The sequence below is a fragment of the Meleagris gallopavo genome, chromosome Z (assembly GCF_905368555.1).
Source record: "Meleagris gallopavo chromosome Z, MGAL_WU_HG_1.1, whole genome shotgun sequence".
In the NCBI taxonomy this organism is placed as follows: domain Eukaryota; kingdom Metazoa; phylum Chordata; class Aves; order Galliformes; family Phasianidae; genus Meleagris; species Meleagris gallopavo.
In genome coordinates this window covers 50488710-50514414 of record NC_139435.1, presented here as the reverse complement: position 1 = coordinate 50514414, position 25705 = coordinate 50488710, and the positions used below count along the sequence as shown (strand labels likewise).

The following is a 25705-nucleotide window of genomic DNA, read 5'->3' as shown; positions in this document are numbered from 1 at the left end:
CTTCACATGTAGCAGCACCATAGTGTGGCGCTGAAGTTGAGCGCAACTTTTTTAATTGGTGCGCAGTTTCACAGTATTTTGGGGTTGAATGTTGAACTTGAGTGCATCAAAGCTGCCATTACTGAGTAGATTTTTTGCAATAACATTTCAAATCAAGTCTGTTGTTCTGCTCAAAACCAAATCAAAAGCTGTTTCTTCTCTCGTGGACCACGAAACAGACTGCTCCATCAATCAATTGCTGACAATGTCTAGAAATTTAGCCATATCGTCAGGTCACAAAGTGGTATTTTCTCAATCCACGTCATGAGAGAGTAACCCAAGCCTCTGTTACCATTGCATCCTCACTGTCTGATCTCCCTCAGTGCATCACAGTGTCACTTGTTTTGGTCGGGAAGGCTGTAACATTGTTCCAGTGCTATGTTTTTCCCATTTAGGTCTCAAATTTCAATCTCTAGAGGATCTTTCTTTCTTCACTCAGCTGCAGCTGACATCAAATGTGTTTGGCTTCTGCTAATAGACTGAGGCTAATATCCTAGCTAACCTGGATTCTCAGCATCCTGCTGAAACTGTGTAGCTGCAGCATCTATTAAAATGGATTTATTTTGGAGCTTTATCTTGTATAATATCACTTTCCTCTTCTCAACTGTAATCAGTTTGACTTCTTGCTTGTATTTCTAATTTATCATTCACCTATAACTAGGATCATGGTAATTTGTAGACAAGAGCAAACAGTGATTCTGAAGGTGTGTTCCTGGTCTTGGCTCTTACAATCAAATTCACAAAATATTTACAAATGTGCAAGTATTAAAAGTATTTTTAAAAGCATTTAAAGGACTTGCTTGTGGTTTTTCTTCCCATGTGGCGAAAAAGTGATTAACCAAGGAGCTTGGTTGACAGAGTAACTGAGACAGAATGGAGAAGTAAAAAGTCATTTCCTTGGGTTTAGGAGAACCAGAAGCCCATTAATTTGGAAGGTACCTTTGGATTAGAAAAATTCAGTGTTTATGCAAGAAACTAGCGCCATGACCAGTGGACATGTCACTGCATCAGAGAGCCCTCTTACTATGAGATGTATACTAAAATACATGTTCTTTCTTTTAATTGTAGGCATGGAAAAGAGTGATACAGTGGGGCTGTAAATGGCATAGTGTCATGAATATATAAATCTCAATGAAAGAAAATGAATAACAGGAATTATTTAGAAGATGCTGGAATAATGAAGCTGGGTAGTCATGAAGTTAACAGGATAGTGTGTTTCAAATAGGATGAGATTTCTTATGGGGAACAGGAAGATTTTAAACTTAGATTCCAAGATAATAGCATGACATTCATGAGGAGTACATGAAGGATTGGAAAAGAGACAGAAGAAAGGAACTTAGGAAACACGTGTTTCTGGAGGCAGTGGTCTAAACCAAGTGTGAGGAATGGAGGAAAGATATTGAGGGTAATAAAATTTTAAATTAAGTATTTAAATTAACTGTGAAAGAAAGGAGATATGAAGAGACAAGACTTTGCAGGTAGAGGCTGAAGATAAAGCAGTGAAGTATTCTAGTAGTCAGAAAAGCATATGAGAAGACAGTTGTGGAAGCAGAGGAAGAAAAAACATTGAAGAAGACTAAGCAGAACAAAAAGCTGGAGATGAGAATAGAGGAACACAGTGGGTTTATTTAGGTGTGTTGTTATACAACTGAAGAGATGCAAAAATATATAACAGAAATGCATCAGACTTTGGGGGAATTGTCAGAGGGGAATAGGCTAGTAGTCCACCATGGCAAAAAGTCAGTATCACAGCATTTTTTACATCACTGAAGGGCAATCTGATTTTAGGGGATGCTACTTTCTGGGTATACAGAGAGTGTTTCATTCAAACCCTGAAGCAGAATATTTAGTTTGTATACTTCATGTTTCAGTTACAGCTGTTTTACTCATGCAAATACCTATTTTAAAATTGTGCTGATCTATTAGTCTCGGTTATCTGCTGACCTTGATCTTCATGGTAGCTAGTCAGTGACTTTCTTTTTAAAGCTTTAAATTGATTGCTGTTCACACAGTTTTATGATTTTATATTCATATGTACAGAGTAGTAAAATAAGTTGTATTTACAGCTGTCACAGGCCTGCAAAGTTTTACAAGGATTTACATTTCCATGTCTCTTTTAACTTTGAGGTGAAGTTATCTGCTAGTACTGAGGAGGTAGTCAGGAATTCTTCAGTTTCATTCTTTGGTTGGGTTCATTTAGGATCAAAACTAATCTCTCATCTTCCCTCATTGCAAGTTTGCAAATACAAAGCATGTTTAAACAAGCTTTACATGTTTCACCTCAAAGCCAAATTAATTTTACTGCCTGGTCTTGATGTTTACAACTTTCATTTATATGGGACCATTACTCAGTGTGGCAGAGCCTTTCTGTCCTGTCTTGCTGCTGGTTCATGGTGCTGTGGGAAATGCACAGATGCACTTTTACAGTGAGAACTGGAAACTATGATAATGTGAGACAAAAAATGGCCAATTAGAAATTAATAATCTGCATGTATTATATTCCTTTGTCTATGTGATAGAAACTCTAATACCTCTGACATTTGCTGTAGAAATTGCTCTGTGGGGTTCTCTGCTTCACATAATTTGGACTTGCCCCAAGATTATTTAATTATGGAAAAGAAATTTGTGCGGTCATTGAAACATTGTTGGAGATTTCAAGTGGAACCAACATATGCTAAGCCTATATAAATTATTAAATAGGAATTTAACTTATACTTTTTCCTTTTTAACATTGTGGATGTCCGTGTGCCTAGCCTAGAGGATGCAGTCAGAGCATTTATGCCCATTTTGCAGTAGATACTGTGTAAAGCAAAATAATTCTAATAAGCTTATTTTAAAGACAATAGATTGTCAAATGACCAAAAAAAAAAAAAAGAGGTTTCAGAGTGATCTATTAAAAGAATGGCATTGTACTGGTAGTCTCAAATTTATGTGAGATAGGCTACTAAGGATATACTCGTGTTATTAGATTTTGTCAGGTGAATACTGTGTAAACATTTTTCCACAGTATTATTCAGATTATGCTGTTGGGCTTTAAAGTTGTGTAGTATTGAAATTGTTTTCATCAACCTTGAGATCTGCTATCACAGTATGTTTTATTTTCTGTTTTTTCTTGTTCTTTACTACAACACTATGTAATTCATAAATTATCCTGGGAAGCTGACAGGCTTTTGTTTTCTCTCTAATAAGTGTTTTACTTTGGTGACCTCTGATCATTAGGCTGAATATTTCAGAGAAGAAGAGAATGAGACTCTGTGAGAAATGCCATTCTTTGATGCCTTTGATGAAGAGATGCTTCTTAGAGTCAGTGTGACACACAGCATGGGTGTAATCCTTGACTACAGGCCGACTTTGAACCATCATGTGCCAGCTGTGGTCAACTCTGCATTTTTTTTAAGGGTGCTTTAGGGATGGACTTTTTAATGATGTAGAGACTGTTGCAGAACTGCAGACCTCCTTATATGCCATCTAGTAGCCATAAGGCATGGTTTTATAATTACACAGCTGCATTATCATTCGAAGTGCTGTAAACTGTAGTGATGACTGAGTATAGGTAAAGATCATCAGTTGGTTCATAGTAAAGAGAAAACTTGTTAAATTTCTAGCATACCCAAATAATTTTGGCTGTGTAGCCTGTTTGAAATAAGGTTGAGCTCTGCAAAACTATGATGACAATAACAAGTATTGACAGGTTGAGTCAGATCCCACAAAGTCATGAGTTTATCTAGAGATAATGTTAATGTTGTTTTTTTCCCTGCTTTTGTTTGTCTGATAGTTCTAAAATTTTTCAGATATGCAGTATTCACATTGTCCCGCTACTTTAAAATTTCCTTTGAAGAAAAATTAAAGTGATTTTTCTTCATTTTAGTAGGATGAACTATCTCAAAATTCGAGGAACAATTCTTAGATGCAGTAATGTTATACTACCTCAGGTCTTGGGTCAAGATCAAATCATTTCCTTTGTCCCTTATTTCCTATAACTGATGTCTTCTGCAGATTGGGGTGGAAACAAGAACAGAATTGTCTTCAGCTCTTCTCTTTTAGAAAGCTGTTTTAACTGATTGAACCTTTGGTTCATAAGGTTTTCGCGTGTAATCTTCTGTAGGCTTTATGATGATCCTCTCGCACCAATGGAAAAAATGATGGAGGAGGCATGGGGTAATGTATGTTCATGTTAAGGCACTGACACAGAATGATTTCTTGATTTTTGCCTCTTGATTTTGGACGGCCTAAATATCTTTCTCCAAGCATCTCTATGGTACAGACTGCAAAAACAGGATAGGGATATTATAAATGAGGTACCATAGGTACCAGAAACTTAAGCAGTCTGGAGTTCCCCACAGGCTAATTTTCCTTTCTGAAGTAGAGTAAATTAGCCTGCAAGAAGCTTGTGCTTTTCAGAGTAGAGTGCGTCTGATATCCAAGCTAGTTCATCTAAAAATAGATTTGGAAACTTACTATTCTTTGCAAACCGCCATGTGGACATACGTTTATTGTGTGGCTGTGGGGCATGCACAGAACTGAAAGAGTTAAAAATCACAAATACTTCCCAGTAGTAATTTTAGAAACACTTCAAATGGGCAAAATAAAATGTAGATAGATATAAATTTAATTTCCCTCTTGAATCTATAAATTTATTAATCACTATAAATCTTATTTCTGTGTTTATGTATTAACCTTAAAATAAATGTCCAATTCACTCTAGATCCATTGTTTGATACAACCTTTTACATTTACTGTTCACGTTCTTATGCTGGAGCTTGTTAGTTCTTGGTATCATATTACTTTCTACTGGAATTAGGACTTTTATTTTCAAGTGGCTTATTTTGCCAAACTTTCACTTACTGAAAGGATAAGTGGTAGCAAAAAAACCCTGTACCTGCCAGTATTACCTATCAATATATTAATTTTTATTAAAAATATTTGTAAAACAAAAGATGCACTGAAAATGTGCGTTACTTTAAAGTTAGGAGTAAAGATGCAGTGTAGATCATAGAAACTAGGATTTCTTACAGTGATTTCATTTTATAAGGAATGTTATGATTTTCCACATCTGTACAACTTCCAAAAATCCGTGTTGGATTTATTTTCTATATTTTCCCTGAAATACCTTTTTGAAAATATCCACTGGTATGGAAAAGTTGAATTCATCTATATACTCAACTGTGGAAACTTCGCTATAATTGTGACATAAGTAAAGCAACAATTAGTACAAATACGTGCCTCCTTTTATGGAGAGTGAGTAGAGTAGCAAACATGAGTATCAAATTTATTTTGCCATTCCCTTTGGATTTTTTTGTCTCTAGAAGTGAAAATCTTTTGATGATACGAGTACACGGTCTTGAGAAACTTCTAATCTGACATGAAGACGTCCAAAACTATTTTAGAAAGATTTTGAACCTCTCTAACTCTCTAACTCTCAGCAGTTATGAAGACTTGCTGTATTTCTGAACTATAACAAGGAGATTTTTGTGAAATGTTCTTCATAGTGGAACTTGTTTTATATAAGAAATATACTTAAAAAGCTAATTTCTTTTCTCTTTTCTGCACTGCAATCCACAAAGTGTGATTAATAATAGATTTAAATTTGCTAAGTGCATTTACTCCTTTGTGCCATCATAAAGAGAATCTATTACTGCAAAATTGAGGCTTAGTTCCAAATTGCGCCATTATGAAGTTTTCTTCCAGCAATGTTTTGTCTCTAATACACTTCCCTCATTGTAATTCTATTGCAAACCTGATGTCTAGCATCAAGTCTCACAATAATTATTTTAAATTGCTACTAGGAACAGTAGTCCTGGTGGGATATATTACTACCATTCTAACAAGATGAATTTCAATGCACTTGTAACCATATTATAGTGTATTATGAAAGAAAGAAAATCTTTGAGTTGTAGGTAGGCAAGAAGATGCTGAATACTGAAAAAGGATTTTTATCACCTTCTTTGCACCCTATGTGGCACTTTTACATTATTAATTTAAGTTAGTAGTAATAATGTATTAATATGTGTTGTGATCTATCACTATAGTACTTTTCAGTAAAACTAAGAAGCAGAGTAGGGTGGAGCTTTATAAATGGAATTGTTGTTTTGATTAAATATACTGCCAGATTCAAAACTTGGAATGTGCCTGAATGTGAGCTAATGCTGAGATAAAAACTAATAAGGAAGTAAACCAAATGTTTTAAGTGAAACTAAATGTCAATTTCAAAGTAATAGAGCTCCACCTCTGCCATGAAGTTCTGCATGCCTGCTTCATAATCAGGTAGGAGATTAACTCCTGAATTCATCCCACTTAGCCTAGGAATTTAAAAGCAGTTGCTTTAAGACAAGAACCCAGCTGATGTAATAAACGTATGAATACACTGAAGCACTGTTTGTAGATTTATTATGTTGTGCAGCTCTAGAACTAAGTGCTTGTCCTGTAATTAAATGATAATCTGAAATGATTTTCACATAAAAATTCAACATCTCTCTGAAGTTATAAACAGATAAGTCTGTCATGTCTCAATCGAAAGTGAACCTTTACACAGTGGTACTCAGAAGCAGCTAAAATTGGTAGCTTCCCCAACTTCACATTTAGGAAATTCAGAACTGAAAGTTAAGCAAGACTGAAATAATATTCTTGTGCAAACAAGAGAGTGAGGCAAACTTTTACATCACGCTATCTTAGAAAAGCAGCAGGGTGCCTGTTATTAGCTCATGTGTATGAGTTGTTAGCAACACCAAAAATTTTGAAGGATGCATAATAACAGGCAACAGGGGAACGTGTGCCATGATCTCATTTTCTAAATGTCCCCCTCAAGAGAAGACAAACTGCAATACAGTGTACGGTGGAATATTAGCAGTAGCTCATTACTTTTTAGCTTGAACTGGGTGGATTTCACGTTCTCAGTGTGGCAGTGGTGCCACAAAATGTGTTATCGGTATATATTCAAAAGGCTACATTTTCAGTTTAAGGATTTGGTACTAGTCTAAGTGATGTCATCCTTAGATATAGCTATATAAGTAACATCATACATTCTTCTTTTGGGAAAGAAAATATATTTGTGATGGAAAAGGATATTTGAAACAGAAACAGCATTGCATCTGCTGATCTATTTTCTTCATCCATTCACATACCCTTCATAAATGTTTTGTAATACCTTTCTCTTCTCCCTCCCATTTCTGACTTCTAGTCTTTTCTGTGAATTCTGGAAGGAATCTAGAGTCCAGAAGCATATGTTGAAGTTGTTTCTCTCTGCATGAGACATGGAAAAAAGTGTGTAGTATTCTGTCAGTTAATTTTCAAATATAAAACATTAGCTTAAGGAACTAAAGGTTATTTTTTATATTTTGTATGATATAATCTCATATTTCCTGTTACTTTAATTCACTGAATCGTACACTCCTTCAAGTGTTTGATGTACAACACTGCCATGTTTATATTTTTGTATTTGCAATCGTATCCATATAAGCTCCATATGTCCATATAATGTGCATTGCTCAAGTTATTTGTATGCTTCCAAAAAGTTATTCAATAAGATCATAACTTAAAGACTAATGTCCACAATATAGTAAGACTGAAAAGCAAAATGTTCAGTACTGTCTAAAGTGGCCACATTTTCACATTCAGCCTCTGTCAGCTGACTGATGTGGCAAGGGCACTGCAGACTTAGACTTATCATTTGTTAAATTTCATTAGAAGAAAGCTCAGAACCCAAAACTGATGGCCTTTTATCCACAAAGTAGAGCTAGGAAGGTGAAGTAAGCATTTCTGTGGGATCAAGGCTAAAGTACTCGGCACCTTGCAAAGCTGATGCTGGAAACCAAGAAATGAATTGCCAATGACTACATCATTGCCATTGCTGCTACCCCTTTAAAAATAAATATGTAGTTTTGCTTTTATACACTGCCAGCTTAGTATGCAGGAGGGAATTCTGTTTGTTAAAAAATACTTACAGAATGAACATAAATGACTGTCAGAAGTGTGCATCATGCAGCTTCACTAGCATGCCTCAGTCCATTGTAAAGGTATAGCTTTTCGATAGATTTGACAGTAGCTCAATATCCGTATTAATCTTATCTCTTTATCTGGTTGAACTCTTGCTAGAAGCATTAGAAATGACTTTTGACAAAAACTTATTATGAACAGCTCTTCTAAAAGTTCTTCAATAATAATGACTTTCACCTACTTTGCTATAAATCAAATGAGCTACTAGTTGAATGGTTTCTTTCCCCCCTACTCACGCCGAGTGCCATTAATAACATTAATTCAGATACCATCCATTTAGTGTGGAATTTTTTTTTTTTTCAGTTGAAAGTGCTCATATCAGTCCACCAAGACCAGGAACTGGAATAGCATCACATTGCCTTGAACAGTTCTTTCAGTTCTAAAGACTTCCATTCATCATTTGAAGTTATTTTGCTAAGTTTGTAAGAAACATTTTGACAAATGGATTCCATTCAAACTAAGAGCTGTACAGTGTTGTTTTTCTTGTTAAATGCATTTTAACACATGGTGATTAGTATACAAATGTATATTTTCAGATATGGTGCACAACTGACGTTTCATAAATTTTGACTGGAATTAATATAAGATGTATACGCTGTGCCTGTCAGTTTGCTGCCAGGTAAAAGTCAAACTATGAATCTTAAATATTTTCTGATAAATAAAAGACTACTGCTAATGCTAGGAAAGGTGTACTCCACAGCACATTTCTTAATCCAGCAGAGGCTGTTGCAGAGAGATAAACAGAATTTCATCCCAGGCCCTCTGAGTGTTAATAAAGTAAAACCGAAGATGCATAGTGATACTAAAAACACTCTTAAGTGCTAAATAAAAAATTCTGTCAGAGTGATCCTGTAACTTCACCTCTTGGGATTGATCACATCCTTCGGCTTAAAATATGAAGTGAACCTTAATGAGACATTGAAATTAGCTTGGAAATTTTTAGTAATTCTTCTTTGAACTTAGGAAAAGATTAATTCATTTGCTGGTTCAAATAAGGCAAGAATATGTTCTGTTGAAATATTTTAATAATACTTAACTTGCCAACACTAGATGGCAAGAGACATATTCTATTTAATGTTAAGAAAATACTATGTGAATTTACCAATATGTGCATCAACTGTAGCTTTCAAGGGTGTTGGATAGATTATTGTCCAGAGCTAAATAAATTTGAATTCTGCAGAGCTGAAATGTTGGAAATTAGCTGCATGATGTATGAACCCAAATAATAATGTTCCTGACGTAGGAAAAAGTGATGGAAATTAAACATCTAGTTATGCACAGTGTGTCTGCACAATGTGCTGCATGCACCGCATGTGTTAGAATTTCTTCTCAGTTCTTTTTTTAATCTTTTATTCATAGCATTGCAGGTGATGAAAAATTTATGCCTTGAGTCTGGCATTGAAATTAAATGCAAAATGAAAACAGAAGCAGTTTATACTGACAGCTTAAATATCTTTATCTAGCATACGGTTGCACTATAAAAATCACTGGGTGACTTTTAAAATCTCCCATGTGCAAAAATGCAAACATTGCACAATAAAGGATAAAGTTAGGACTCTTGGTATATTAGCGGAAAAGTTTTCTTCATTATTATTCACTTCTAATTTCTCAGAATTGTTTCAGAATGTCAGGTGCGTGTGAATATAGATTCCTACACAGTCTATCTGGTGACAGTATGACACGATGTTCAGAAAACAACTGATTTTTGTATTACTTTTTCTGAAGAAAATTTCTATATTTGCCCTTCTTTAAATTGAATAAGAGATAATCAATTCATCTTCTACTTCCATATTGCTGGAGTAAAAGGTTAATTATTCTGATGAATCGGTTCCTGAATTCCCATGGTCATAGTGCATGTTTTTTGTAATAAGAGCAGATTTGCTAAGGAAGGTACATATGTTTTTAAAGGAACAATCCGTATCACATCATACTTATGAAACAGTTTACTAAAGAAGCAATTTTTATTTTAGCAAAATTAGCCATGAATAGTCATGTGGACTGTTTTTAAAATGCTGACGGGGGTTCTGTAAATTAGTTGCTTTTTGTTTTGTATGTCTGCAGTGATATTTTGTTGTTGTTACTTCTACTGTGTAGGTAATGCTAGGTCACTAATTATATTTTTTAAACTGAAATTAGTAGGAAGAAAATAATTGCAGTGAACTTTTATGAGTGCCTCACAAGACTGGTATAGAAAGAAAAACAGAGATTTTAACATTCCAGTAACTAAAATGTGAAGCGAAGAAGTCTATCCATAGTCACATAGATTACTAACAGTAAACTACCAATTGCATTTTCATATGTAGAAGTCTGTTCTACAGGGCTTAGCAGATTTACATTCAGTTTCTTATTTGTGACTTTTTACAATGCTTTATATAAATGTTAGTGTGTATAATTATGCAGATAATTTTATACAATATTAATTGTGCTAAGAGTGTACTGAAAGTCTGTTTAATTCAGTAATTCATTTGCATTTTAATGATTCTAACAGCATAAGGTTACAGAGTAAAATTGAAACATCTCGATGACTGTTACTGTAGTGTGAAGTGTTTGAAGCTCTTATTTTCTGCTCTTAAATCTATTAAATGTATCATTAGCAAAATTCAAATATAAAAACATTGAAGAGCAAATATTCAGTGAGTTACCAAAATCAGCTGCAATGTATCTTAATGTCCATTGTATAACAAAGGATTTTTAAAACATTTTGGATTTTGATATCTATGGCATTTGATTGTTGATTTTAACATGTTCACTATAAGCATTCAGCGTTCGAGAAGATAATTCTTATAGCAATAGCAGACTGAGTACATCAAATGCACTTGAGGAAAAACATTGAAATACCCTTTCAGTAGAAGACTGAATGTGAGAAGCAAATTCTTTTTTTATTTTTTAATGAGATGTTCTAAAGATGTAAGATACTGTCTGGGTGATTTTTTTGTTATTATTATTCTATGGGAATGAATGTGCTCACTTCCACAAATGCAGGCAATAACATATTCTGTTGATCTGTATCAATAGATTTTAAGTTAGCTATGTAACATTTCTCTCATTTCTTTTATCATATACAGATTTAATATCAGCATGAATAAATCTAAATTGTTTGCTTCTTTCTTCCTAATTCCTGAAGCAATGTAAAAGCCTAGAGAGGTTTGAAGTGACAGGATTACAAGCAGTCTTTTGCATACATGGCCTTTAGGGATGAGCGGCTACCTTGCATCTAATAAACAAGAAAGTGAATTCGTTGAATAATGAATTAAGTGGCATAAGTTGTGATAACAAGGAGCAAATGTAACTTCAGACGAATGGTATTTGCTTTGTGTGGGGTTATCTGAGAGGGCTGATGCTTCGCCAAGGGATATCGAAAAAAGGCTCATTATATTAAGATGTTCTTTCACAGAACTCAGCCTAAAATGATCTTGCAGTTTTTTCGTTTGCTGAGCTCCTTTGTGTGCTTCTTTCAAACCAACCATCTCCACCAGGGGGATAACTGGGATTCTTTTAGGCCACCAAGTTTTGTTTATAATGAAAATTCCTAGTGAGTTTTAGACAGGTCACCCAACAATTAAATAGAGATGTCTAATTGGTTGATCCATATTAGGGTCAGCAGCTGGTTACAGAATAAAAGCTCACAGTGCCCCACTTGCACAGTTCTGAACCAAATTAAATTATTAATCTACTCTTTGCTTCAATGTAGCTTCACAGGGATCCCTAACCTGCCATACCGAATAAAGCAGAACTACTACTTTACATTTTCATTATGATGAATTATATTTTAAATTGCAAATACATTCCCATTTAGTTCACATGGAATATCACGTTTGATATCTTGAATTTAGTCAGACAGTTAGTGTTTATGTTTATTTAGTTAATTTTAGTTATTAAATGGACATGGACAGTCACAGGCATGCAGTTACTGTCAATTAAGTATTGAAATGGTCAGAATATAAAAGAAAGACTGAAAGAAATGAGAGGAAAATATTCAGATTTTTTCTTCAACTGATATTTTTTTAAATTGAGAAGGATTTTGTTGTTGAAATGTTCTACAAGTTAATTCACAATTAAGCACAATTATCTTCATAGTGGCAATGAGGAGTCAGTTCTCTTGTATTTTCTATCTTTATATGTTTATTGCAATTCTGTGTTATTTAATTAGTTAAAGCTTGTATGCATAATGTATTAGAGCACTCTTTCAGCAAATTATTACTGTATGAAGACAGCTGTATGTTCTCAAACAAAACTTGCTTTTTTTTTTTTTAGCAATTATATTTCCTAATTCCTAAAAAGAAACAGCTGATGAATCAGACACTGTGTTATTGTTCATTCTAGTCCAGTGAGGAAGATTATAATTTGAACTATACTTTGTGAAATAATGGTAGAAAATATCCTGATACATGCTTTTTCATTATTTTTAATTAAGTTTTGAAGATATTTAGTGCTAGCATCCAGCTAATTAAATAGGCTTGGTGTTAGATCCTGTTGCTTTTAAAAGTATGCATATTGATATGTACTGTCTTTAGGAATACTGATACAGGTCTTTTTTTAAATTTCAACAGAAAGTCGTGTTAATGTCATTTTAAATAGAGCATATCACTTTTTGAGAAAGGGACCTGCAAGAAAATAAACAACTGATTTGTTAATTAAACTACATCTTGAATTTTGGTCAGCTATTCTAAGTATTGCTTATGGAGACTTAGAGTGATGGCAGTTTCTAGAGATGAAATGATATGAATTGGATTCCTCCAATTGTGTCAATATGTTAATTATGTAGCACTGCAGTGGTCATACAGTAATACTGTACTGCAGTCTACACCTAACCAGGTTACAAAAGCCATTTTTTATGCAGTGTATCACAAAACAATAAACTTCCTGTTCAGCTCATGAATTATGAGTTTTAATCTCACTTTATGTTAAGGAGGTCAACTTTGGTCTTCTTTCATTCAAGATGATATTTGTCAAGTCAGTTAACCCCAAAGAAAAATCGTGACCAAGTGAAATGGATAGTAAGTTTGCTGTCAAATGTAGTAAAAAGCAAAGAGAGATAAAAATGTTAAATATTCATATATTTTCTTCAATTCTTAGTGTATTCTTAGTGTCTTAGTGTATTAGCAATATGAATTTAGGAGAAGAATGAAAATTTCTGTTAAAGCTGAGGTTGCTGTCGAAAAGAAATTAGGGTATGTTAAAAGAATAGGCTAGAGAATAAAGAAGAAATGTCATTACAGAAGCTTTTTCTCATTTTAAGTATTATTTCCTGTGGTGAATACCCCTCTCACAATGAGTGTGGCAGACCGGAGAGAGCTCAGAAAGATGGTGCAAAGTTAGGAAGTTCATACTGTACTTGAAAATAGTATGTCATCAGACTTAAAATAGATGTGAACTACTAACTTATGTACTGCAGATGTACTGATGTCACTGACTTATATTTCAATGATCTTGGGAATCCAGAGAGGACCCAGTAAACTAACTGGAAGACGGCAAATGTTGTCCCAGTTTTCGAGTGACGATTGGGGTGATTACAGTCCCATTAGTCTCAGTTCAGTGTCTGGCAAAATTTTGGAGATTATTCTGTGAGCTATTGAAAAACACTGGAAAGTACAGACATTGGTCACAGCCAACAGTAGTTAATGAGGAGAAAGTCCTATTTCTTAAAGAAATTTAATCTCCTTTTGTGTCAAGATTAGCCATCTAGTTGACCAAAGGAAGCCAGTAGATGTGATCTGTTTGGATGTCAGCAAAGCTTTCAATATTTTATACCTTTGGATAAAATGTCCAGCATACAGGTAGACAAATAATACATAATCTAATGTGCAAATAACTGGCTGTCAGGGTGGGTTCAAAGCAAGTAGCAGGTTACATTCTGCATCTGGGACAGGGTAGTTCTGGACATGTGCACAGACTAGGGGACAAGAGGCTGAGAGCAGCCCACAGAAAGGGATAGGGGGTTCTGGCTGCTGGCAAGTTGAATATGAGGAAGCAGTGTGCCCCTGGAGCCCAAAGGGCCAACCACTCTCTGTGGTGCAGCAGGCCCAGTTCTGCGTAGCCTCACCTCCAGCACTGCCTGCAGGTTGGCTGCCACAGAGCAGAATGGCATTAAGCTGTTAGAGAGCATCCAAAGGACATCTAAGAAGATGGTGAAGGGTTTACAGGGCAAGATGTGTGAGGAGTGGCTGAGGCCTTTTGGTGTGGGCACAGCCCCAGTGCCAGAATTCAAGGAGTGCTTGAACACCACTCTCAGACACTCTAATAACCCAGTTTGGGATATTAGAAGTCCTGTGCGGAGCCAGGGGTTGAACTCAAGATCCTTGAGAACTCCTTCCAACTGGGATATTCTATCAGTCTACTTGGAGCTTCTGCGTTTGCTGTTAGAGAAGGACATCAGGGAAATAGAAGGAAGGCAAATTCATAATTGATACAAAATATAATGGCCTCAAGGTAATTGCTACACAGTGATTTTAGTAAGCAAGATAGGCCTTGTAAGGATAAAAAGTTTTTTATTTCAGAACTGTTCATTTTAATTGGTAGTCATAAGCAAGGCACAAACCAGACAGATAAAAAGTAGCCTTGTGTGTCCTCTGAGTAGTAATGATTGAAAGGAATATTTTGTGGAAGGAGATGACAGTACACTTGTTTTCATGTACTTCCCTTCTAAGCTTTTCTTTTCAAACATTTGAAAAATTAAAAAGTTTTTGCAAAATACTTTTTCATATCTTCTAAAATATGATGCTGTTCAGAGTTGAGGCAGTCAGTCTTCTCAGGTTGTCTCCTCACCCCCTTGCTATCTATTTTCTGCTCCTTGCTAAAACTATAAATTGTAATTCCTTCAAGGATGTACCTTTCATGCATACAGTTTTGATTACTTTTCTTTCTATTCTCCAAACACAATAATTTTTGCTTACCATTCATATTGTAGGCTATTTTAAAATACTTTTAGTTGCCACTGATATCAGCATTGCTACAGCAACAGACGGATTCAGATTGCTGTCCTTGTTCTCCTGTAAATTTTCTATTTCTTGCTAAGGCCTAGTATGATGTAACCGTGGTTTTGTTGATACTTGTACTATCAATTGGTAATCCAGTTCACCTGCAATTATACACATACCTCTTGACTTCGGCATAAAACTATCCTGATTCTTAAATGAATAAATGTGGAGATTAGCTCTTGTTTGCTGGCACCTCCTTGATAAGGACAAGTTTAAAATAAGAAATAAAACAATTGATCAGTGCTAGACAGATGTATCAAATAATTTGTTAGATGTTACTCAAACCACAGTCCCTCAGAAGTGTGACCTAAACTGACCTAAAATTAAAAATTTGGATTTGAGCAGAGCAGTAGAAAGAAACAGGATCTTATTTTTGCTCTATTCTTCACATTAAAAGTCAGAAATTTCAGTGGGGGGAAAAAAAAAAAACAGTTTTCTTCTGAAGGAATTAACTTTTGCTTTAGCAACATTTTCCATCGAGATATGTTTTCAATAGTAACTATGAAGTTCAATGTCAGCTCTACTCATTAATGATGGTTAAAGTTATCAGTGTTTTTCATTTTCATCAACGACTGTAATTTCTAACTTGCTGTTCAGTTCAATGATATTTTTCTAAGTAGCTCTTTGTGACATTTTGAGAGAAATTTGGAATGTATCCATGATTATAAGTGTAACAGTGTTATCAAAGTAGACAGATCTTATACTACTGAATACCCGTAGGTGTGTTCTGAAAGCAAGTTACTCATAAAGATGATGTTATCTCAGACACTTCATTCTCAAAAAGATAGTGCTAATTAGAAAGGCTGGTATTTGTTTCCCCTTGTGGCCAAGAAAACATCTCAAAATAAAATATTTTAAGCCAAATGCCTCCCTATTGAGTTTGACGAAGATGTGGTTCCAGAGACTTGTGACTCTGACTCAGTACAACCTGTGATATTAATAGCCACTCTGGTTTTTAATGAAAAAAAACTTCCAGTTTTAAGCAGAGAATTTTTGTCTTCTTTATTTTCAATTGGAACTTCTTCTGTAATGAAAAAATATATGTTTTTTTTTAATCAGCATTTCTTGGAAACCTATCTTGACTTGCCACAAAACTAGTTGTTCAGCTTGATTTTCAAAAAGTAATTTATGCTTCATTTATTTCAATATAATTGCAATTATGAGAGTTAGTTTCCTAGTCAATCTTCTATTTTTCCTTTTATATCATGTGGAAGGTCTTAGAAGGGGTTCTTTAGACCCTTTTTTGACTAAAATAAATCCCCAACTTTCTCTATCTAAAGGTTTGGCAGAATTGAAGTGGATGAGTTATGATAAAACATCATTCAAATTTACCAAGGATAAAGTTGGGGATTGTTTTTTTTTCAACTTTTTTCATCATCTTGCTGATTTTATTTTCTTTTTCCCTGGGAAATAGAATTAACATAGAAGTAACTATCATGGATTTGGCTGCAATAATTTTCTTCACAGAGGCTTGTATGATGCCATGTTTTGGATTTGCAATGAAAACACTGTTTATAAACATACTGGTATTTTAGTTGCTGTTGAGCAGTGCTGAACAGAACCAGGGACATTTCTGTTCCTCATGTCCCCCTGCTGCTGGATGGCTCAGATTACAGAGGGATCTGGAAAGGGACATGAGAAAAGATCTGACACAGAGACATGACAAAGGGGTATTTCACACTATGTGATATCATGCTGAACAATAAAACTGGGGAAAAGAAGGAGGAAAGGGAGGATATTTGGAGTGATTGTATTTGTCTTCCCAAGGAACTATTACATATGATGAGCCCTGCTTTCCTGGAATTGGCTGACCATCTGCCCGCCCACTGGAAGCAGTGAATGAATTCCTTGTTTTGCTTTGCTTGCACACATAATTTTTGCTTTAACGGTAAACTGTCTTTAGATCAGCTCATGAGCTGTCATAGTTTTACTTTTCCACCTTCTCCCCTACCCCACCTGGCAAGAGTGAATGGCTGTGTGATGTTGCTGAGCTGTCTGCTGGAGTTAAACCACAACAGTAACAAATCAGAACATTATATAATCGTTTAAAAAAAAAATCAAAATCTTAAGACTTAAACTTGTATCAGCCTTATGAGTCCACAAATATTTTCAGCTGCAAATTGAAACTAACAAAGACAAGGTAATCTGGACAGTTAACTAAAGCCAGTACTTTATTAACGTGATAAGTTTTAAACAACAACAGTGATTATATTAAGCAATAGCATAATGCCAATACACTGTATCATCTTTCAGTTTGGGAACTGTCAGCATTTTAGATTTTTTTTAACATTAAAACCCCTACTTTATACATAATTAATATAATTCCTTGGAGAGGCTAAACCTTAACTGAAAATGAATGCTATGGAAAGATAACATAATTTAGCATTATTTAATTTTGCTTAGTTTTTTAAAAAAGAGTAATAATAGTTCCTGTCTAATAATTTTGAAAGTGTTGCTTAGCAAAATTCCAGCCTTTTTAGTTCTGCACGTTGGTTTGGGAAAACCTCAGTTTTTCCAAATTCATGATGAATAACACTAATGCCCTTCTTTATTTTCATATAACATACTTGAAATGTTAAACTATGAATTTGCAGTATCTGTGTGTATAGTTTGATGATCTGAAATGCTACTTGATAACACGCATAGTAGTTTTTAGGTGGTTGTTTTTAATTCTTGGCTACTCTCAAGTGTTCTTTAACTTTACATTTTCTCTGTCTGTGTAAGAAACCATCACAATTTTTTACTTGTTCATCTGCCATCGGCCTCTCTGACAAGTATTTACCTCTAGCATGGCTTCGGCAGTGTGTTGTTATTTGCTCAGATAATAGCTCTCTTCTCTTTCACTGGGTCTCCTAACCTGGATGATGAAGTGCACTTACTGACTGCTGTAAAGAACAACAGCAGACTTGTGATGAAGAGCTCCTACCACTCTAGGGATCTCTCAGTTTTGCCTTACTTGTCTCTTATCAAAAGCTCAGTAGTTACAGACCTACACTCATCCCTTAGCTTTAGCCCAACAGATTTTTCTGAATTGTGGAACTAGCAGATGTAGCCATTTTGTTGCTTAATATACACATGTAGACTGCATTCAATGAGAAACAATATTCACTGTGATTAGATATTTTAAAAAAAAATAACCCCCATAGCCCAAATTGGATGTGTGCCTTTCAGGGAAAAAACAAAAAATAAGAAATGAGATTAAAACTGAAAGATTTTTGACATAAGAATCCATCTTAGGATGTTATGAGTGATATGAACTAATGCAGTTTTACCTTAAAAGAAAGCTAAATTTTGTGTGCTGTTTCAGTAAGTTGATGAAACTAGGCATTATTGCTCTCTTAATTTTCCCACTTATAAACGGTAACAAAATATATTCTCTTCCCTGGAAGTCTAGTGGGCATTAAATGAAAAAGCAGGTACATTTCAAGCATTCAGATAGGTGTAGTAGTCATAATTAATGACTGGTTAAACAAACAAACTCTTGTCTCTTAGAATCAAGACAGAGAAATTCTTACTAGAACAAGAATTATACTTTGACATATCAAAAGTGGAGAAGCAGCACTTCTGCTGCAATTTTCTTTCCATTGTAATGATTGATTTCTGTCACTAGTTTTTAAAACCTTTGACATGAAGCAACCAATTTCATCTGTTTAAATTATTTTGTATCTTTTATAATAATAATAATAGTTATTCTCACCAATCACAGGAAAAATTATTCCTTAATTTGCTAGAGAAGAGAATGATTTTGTCAAGAATTAAGTCATGGGGAGGTTTATATTATGTTTCCTAGTTGGAATGGTAAGATCTTTCTGAAAAATTTCTGAGATCTCTGTATGCTGTTTCATTTAGAACTGATCAAGAGAGCTAAATCAGACATGGACCTGACACTAATTTTACAAAAAAAATTCACAGATCACAATGAGAGTATCTCAGAAACAAGAAGAAATATTAGAATGCGTATATTCTTTATCAATTCTGACAGTACAGCCTTAGAGTTATTAAAAGTCAAAGTACTGAGCATATGCCTAGCAATACTGAATTATACAGTCTGAATAACTTTTATAACTAGCAGATCCAGTGCAATCTTTTCTTGAGTGTTAAATGTCTGTCAATAAATCCTGATCCTTAGTACCAAGTGGTTAACAGAGCCAGCTGTGTACTGCTCATACTTAATAGAAATGAAAAAAATTCAAGGTTAAGCTTTTACTGCACTAAATAATAAAAAATAATAAACAAATTTGGCTTACACTAAGCTCTTGATGTCTGCTGCCATGATTGCAAACCTTCAATCATGAGTGATGATTTCCTGAAATAGACAAGAAGAAGAATTTCTGATGTTATTGACACAGGGGGAAAAAAAAAGTCCAAACAAACCAGAAACCTCTGACAGGAATCCAAGACATTGCTCAGTTGGTGCCAAACATTTGTCCTAAACTGGTTGGCTTATTTCTGTCCTTTTTTTTTTTTTTTTTTTTTTTTTTTTGAGTAGAAATGACAATTGTGTGCTCTGTCAAGAGCAATAGATGGACCTGAAGAAATTTCCAAACAAGTTCTCAATTTTTTTATAAAGAGAGGTAAAACAGAATTTAGATTTTACAGAAACTGGGAATATTCCACAAACCAGCCGTTCAAAAATGTATATGATATCACATCATTGATGTCTAAAATTGATTGAACTAGAAATCAAACTTAGAAGGTATGTATTCAAGCAATTCTCTTTTTATTTATAAAACCTTGTTATGTGAATATTTATATTTAAGAATCAGATAAGAGACAAAGCATTGGACCATAAAGGCATATAAGCAGTAAGTACAAAATCGCAGCAACTATTGCTGTTGACAATGCATTAGAAAGCAAAGTAGGCAGATTAATTTACTTACGGTAAGCTAAGTGCATTCTTGGCTCATAAAGGGAAATCATTTGCTCACTTAAGCCAGATATCCGACTTTTGACGGCAAGTGTCACTGCCTGGATTTCCCTTTGACAGTTTGGCAACCCTGCACCCCTGTTATAGTATCCACTTATTTGTCTTGTTTTCAGCCAGATTAATCCATTCTGTTTTGACAAGAAGACTGATGGGTAATTGATAACTGTGATAGACACAAACAGAAGAGTTGGATGCTGAATAATTCAGCACTTTTCAGTATCAATAAGAGAACAGGTTGAAGAATTTGTGTCTCTATTTACACTTAAACTAAACTAAGTCAGCCCAGACATTTATGCTGCCAGTCTATCAGAAAACCAAACAGTGTACATTCGGTTTCCACTCGACAAAATGTTTTATAAGCTTGTAACAATATGTGTGAAGCTGCCAGAATAATAAATAGGTACAGCAGCCCATGCATGCTAATGTTATGTTGTAAGCAGTTTTGTTGACAAGTGCTAATACTTCTTTCATACTATCATCAAAAGCAGCTAATACAACAGCCATTATTTGCTGGCTTTCCAAGCAAGACATGATGGATTGTGACCTTAATATGGGTTAGCCAAGTTTTGAAAGTTAAACAACTTGCAATAAATCATAGAATTATTACAATGCAGTTTAATTGGTTAAGGACTGTTTATTTCCTAAACAGGGTGAAAAAATTCTGTTTCGGCACTTTTAATTTGCAAAATGCATTTTCATTACGAATGGCAGTTTAATATTCTGCTCTTTTGTCATGCAAAATATGCAACACACAGGCAATCTATTAATTGGACAAAAATGCATTGCAAGCGTAAATTATCCTTTATATCATTACTTGTGAGCTTTTACATCTATTAAATGCATTAAATTGAATATAGTAAAGGTTTTTCAACTTGCAGGTTAGTTCTGATCCCTGAGTCAAACTTCAAGATGATTTTAACAAACTTTATTTTTAGAAAAGTAAAGTAACAATTAATTGTAACTACAAAGGTCAATTTAAGCAATTATAATACTGTATAATACTGACAATAGATACACAGATTCTGTTGATTAAAAAGTCCTGGAACTATTGTATTCCTTCTATAAAAATTGTGTTTTTGCTAACTTCTTTGTCTTTCCCAAAGAAAAGTGCCAAATATTATAAAATGAATTTATACACGGTGTTTAAGAAACCAAAAAATGCAGCGAATGTCAACATTTTGCAGCCTTTAAAACTGTGTTTTGTACATTAGTGGTCACTTTGATCATGTCAACATGCATGTTAAAATAGCACAGCTTTACAATCTTGACAACCTTCTTCAAGTGTTACTGGAACACGCTTTTTAAATATTCTCATAATACAGCCTGTTGATGCTTTAATTTTCTTTAAATATAAAATGGAAATTGCAGTGGAGACCACATGCACCTCAGTGGTATATATTATTTCTGTTAGAAAAGATAAGAGGATAAATCAACTGGCTAGATATTTTTACAGAGAATTTTAAAAGGTTTCCAGCATATGAATTCAGTAAACTATTCAGCAAAATATCTCTAGAATTAGCTATTACTGAAAATTATCTATTTTCAGTAAGCAATAGTGAACATGGTTCATGACATGAAAAAAAGCAAAACATTTTTAGGTACTGCACTGTACTGAATACAGCATTCTTCAATAATTTATTGCTAGTGTTAAAACTGAAATAAGAGAATGCAGCTGTTAACAATTTCTAACTGTGCAGTAACTTTCATTAAAAGGAACAAGCCAAATTATCTCAGAGGATAGTCTTACCCTTTGAGAAATGATTCCCTTCTCTCCTACACCCACCAATTGGAATCAGGATCTGGAATGTGTGGGCAAATCAGCATAAAAGAAATGTTAAAATCCTTGCAAGTTTTGAGAAATGGACATTGCTAAAATAGAAGGATATGCCAATCTGTTTGGCAGATTGATCATTATCAAAAGAATGAGATAAAGGGTTATGGAAAAAAAATAACTAATACTAAGTAACAAAACTATATATATATATGGTATCATCCACCAGTGACAGGTGAGCTACATTCTTGTATGGATCAGGAAATAATTTTAAATGCTTTGTTTAAGGCCATTGTGCTGCAGTGTGGGCGGTCTCTCGAAATGAATTGTGTTTCTGCCACAAACAAGCGTTAAAAGTTCTGTTTATTCCAACAAAAAGATATGGCAAATTCTATCTTGCAAGATGTTCTCATAGGGCTTAGTTACATTTTCATATTCTAGATAACATAGGTATGTGTAGCAACACAGAATAAAAACCAGGCAGAGACTTACTTGAATTCTGAGACAAGAGATTGATTGTTTTTTGTTACGTATTATCTATCCTGAAAATGTGTAGCCTTATCACTCTGCTTTATTGTGCAGCCATAAATAAACTCTGACAATGCAGGAGCTTTCTGACTAGATAATTGTATAAGCAGTTTTTCTTCATATCGCTTTTAATGCACTACTTTGATTTGTTGTACGTTCTTGTGAGTTTGGAATTTTATCTGATCATATTTAGGTTTGGTCAATGAGACTGCAGCTATAAACTCCACTACTCCTTTCAGAAAATCAAAGTGTAACTCCTTGATCTGCTGTCTTAGCACTGCACTGACAAGCTACTGGCCGTAGTTTCTCTATGAAGTCATCTTAATGAGAAAGAAGCGGTTGAAACAAACAGAGATGAGCTTGACTTGCTCGCAGACTAGACGCTCTAGAAGTTCACCCATACAATAATGCTATTCCGTATATTACTAACATTTGGATCTTCATTACTAGTTTGATCTCCTTTGAGAGACGTGGGTGAAATGAAATGTAAAACAAGAAGAAATACAGTATCAACAGTGCCTGAGAGCATGCTGCTTCTGGATTGTGGAGCTGATATGATAAAATATTCAGTCTGTCAAAAGATCAGTCAGAAAAGTTATTTTACCAAATACAGCGTGATTCAGTTTTGCTGTTCACATCTTCTACTTTATATATCCTTTTTTAGAAAACTGTCTTAATGAATTTAGCCTTGGTCATTCAAATTACACTGTTCTGATGTAACTCGCAGAGATGTACCATGCAATTCGTAGTCGAAGCAAGTTTAGTACGAAAATGCTTTATTTCACCTCTTGATGTAAGTGGGGTGATCTTTGTAAACTTAGAGATGATTGTGTGCTGGAGTAGGATAAAAAATTTCACTCAGTCCTTTAACTACTAAAATGTACAGTGCAGCTCCTGAAATTATTGACTAGTTTCACTCAACATTTATCTGATTGACTTGGCTATGAAAAACAGGAGTACTTATACTACGTATGAACTGAAGACCAGCAGCACTCACCAAGAGGGGCAGACAAAGTGTAGTCACCAGTTCATTCTTAGAAGTTGTCAGAGAACCTCTATGGAGAGCACTATTAGCTATTCTAACTTACCAGTGACTCGTCAAAATGCAGAGTGACACACAACTTCACATAAGATGTACATTAATATGTCTACTATGAATAAGAAAAGCTACAGTTAAGTAAGATTAGATCAGACCTCCTACATACTGGAGTCTGGGTTCTTGCAGTATTTCTGAGGTCTCAGGATATTCCTTGCTGCTGTAAGAGCTGTCTTAGGCACAGAGAAGCACTCGAACTTGGTCAGTAGCCAGAATTAAAAACATTGATCCTATTTGGGACACCAGATGCATGATACATGCTTCTATACATCAACAAAGAATTTCGTCCATGCTTTTGATATTAACAAAGTCCTTACTGCTATAGAAAGATTTTAATGCTATTTTAAGAAAGAAAAGTAGGCATTCTTTTATTGCAAAAATTTGCATGGGGGAATATTTTATTTGCATCTTACATTTTAGAAGTGCCATGGCAAGAAATGGGTTTGATTCTGAAGAAGAATCATTTTGAATAATTAACCATGAATTACTCTAATTAGAAGAAAATAATTATAGGTTGGACATAGCAGCTTCAAATGAGATGTATGGAGTTAGTGACTATTGCAAAAATAATGCCACCACATAGAAGCTGAAATAAATCTAAAAAAGAACTTTCTCTTAGAATTAGGATTTAACTATGGTATTTTAAAATGTCTCCAATTTAAAACATGCAAATTTCTTATAGACTGAATTATTAGTAGGACTATATTGTTGAATTACTAAATCCTCAGTGTAATAATTTAAAAAGGTAGTTTTATCCTTTAAAGAGAGTTTTCTGTTTTAAAAGAATTGTGATTAACTCTTGTCTTCATATGTGAGCTCTTGGTCAGAACTGATAATACTGTGAGTACTCTTCATATCATACCAAGAATGATCTTTCTTCTTAAAGTGAAGACAGTTTTACAAGTTATAAAATACTATTATTTAAGACACATTTGTATTGCATATAAAGAGATCCATACAACAACAGCATTGTTTTCTGTTTCAGACGTAGAGTATTTGGCATCCATGCAACATTAAATTTCATCATCTTGAGGAGACTAATTTAATAGATTTATTTAAAAATCATAATTAGGAAAATTTAGGCAGACTGTAGTTGCATAGATTGCGTACTGTTCTTCAAGGATTCTTTGTTTCTCCAAAAACCATTTGAATACTGCAGGAAGACATCCTTGTAGTTTTTCTAATCTATTTATTCAGGATTAGGGTCCTATTGTATAAAGACACTTACTCCTTTAAAAAAACTTAAAATTTGCAGCATGACACTTAAGTGTTATGGTGAAACAGAGATGTTTAGTGGCCCTATAACTATCATTCTTCAATGTAATTATTGTATGCCTGCAAATAATCTGCACTATTTGCAAATTGTACTACACTCTCTTTCTTGTACTTAAAATCCCAAAAAGCAGGATGACCTTTTTAACCAACCTATTTCTATATGAGCAACAAGGAAACTCTTATAGACTTCCATGCTGGCACCAGTGCATCTTCTCCCATGAATATGTCTGCTATTTATTCATTATGTGATATTGCTCATGCTCACTATTAGCCAGTGAGTTGTTGTTGAAGTCCAGATATGGAGGCAAGAATTGTCTTAAATGTTTATTCTTATTACAATTATCAAGTCACTTCCACAAATACACTGGTGGTTAGATGCCAGTTCCCATTAACTATTTTTCCACTTTAATCATCCTTTTCCTTTCTTGATCTAAACAGTATGCTTTAGAAGAAAATCATAGTTGCTTGTACCCAGAGACAGATGAATGAAAATTTCAATGGGTATAGTAAAACACAGCATTTGGCTTTAGAGACTCCCTAGTTAATGGCCTCTCTTTCTACAAGGCAAAAAACTAAGTCTTGATGGAGATTAATCATGATTTTTTGGTGATAGAAATGTTAGCTCTTTTTCATTGACGGAACTACAGTGAGACTATTATGAGTGTCTTGTCAGTGGTAGCTGACTGTTTTGTGTTTTCTTATCTTATTGTAATACAACTCAGGGTGCTATAAATAAGCCAAATCAGAGATTGTTCAAGTATGTAAACTGCATCCTTATGAAAATAAACGTGAACATTAATTGCATTGAGTCATTCTGGAGTCAATTCTCTTACATTTTAATGCAAATGGGAGAGTAGTCCTATCTTTTATTCCCTATATATTGTGGTTAGATTTCTGTCATTTCAAATGTGTAGGTTTTTTTTCTGTTGAGATTTTTGTTACCTTCCAGATTCTTCTAAATGGCTTGATTTTAAGAAAGCGGTATTGGAGATATAGAAAATCATCTAGAATATCTAAATTCAGTAGTAACTTCTGACTGAATAGGCTTTTGTTGGTGTTTTTTTTTCAGATTTTATTTATTTAATATATTCTATTCCATT

General features: G+C 34.3%; 1 protein-coding gene across 12 annotated transcripts in view; it reads left to right on the top strand.

The window, feature by feature from the left end:
• KIAA0825 (KIAA0825 ortholog) overlaps positions 1–25705 on the top strand; it is a 223119-nt gene that overhangs the window by 173423 nt on the left and 23991 nt on the right. The window contains exon 21 of one of the 12 annotated variants that reach the window (XM_085214128.1): positions 8335–8354. The exons of the other annotated variants lie outside the window; for them this stretch is intronic. Within the exon in view, the coding sequence (XP_085070254.1) occupies positions 8335–8338 (4 nt within the window). The 3' untranslated portion in view covers positions 8339–8354. Of the gene's footprint in view, positions 1–8334; positions 8355–25705 lie in introns of those variants that run through there. 12 annotated transcript variants of the gene reach the window in all.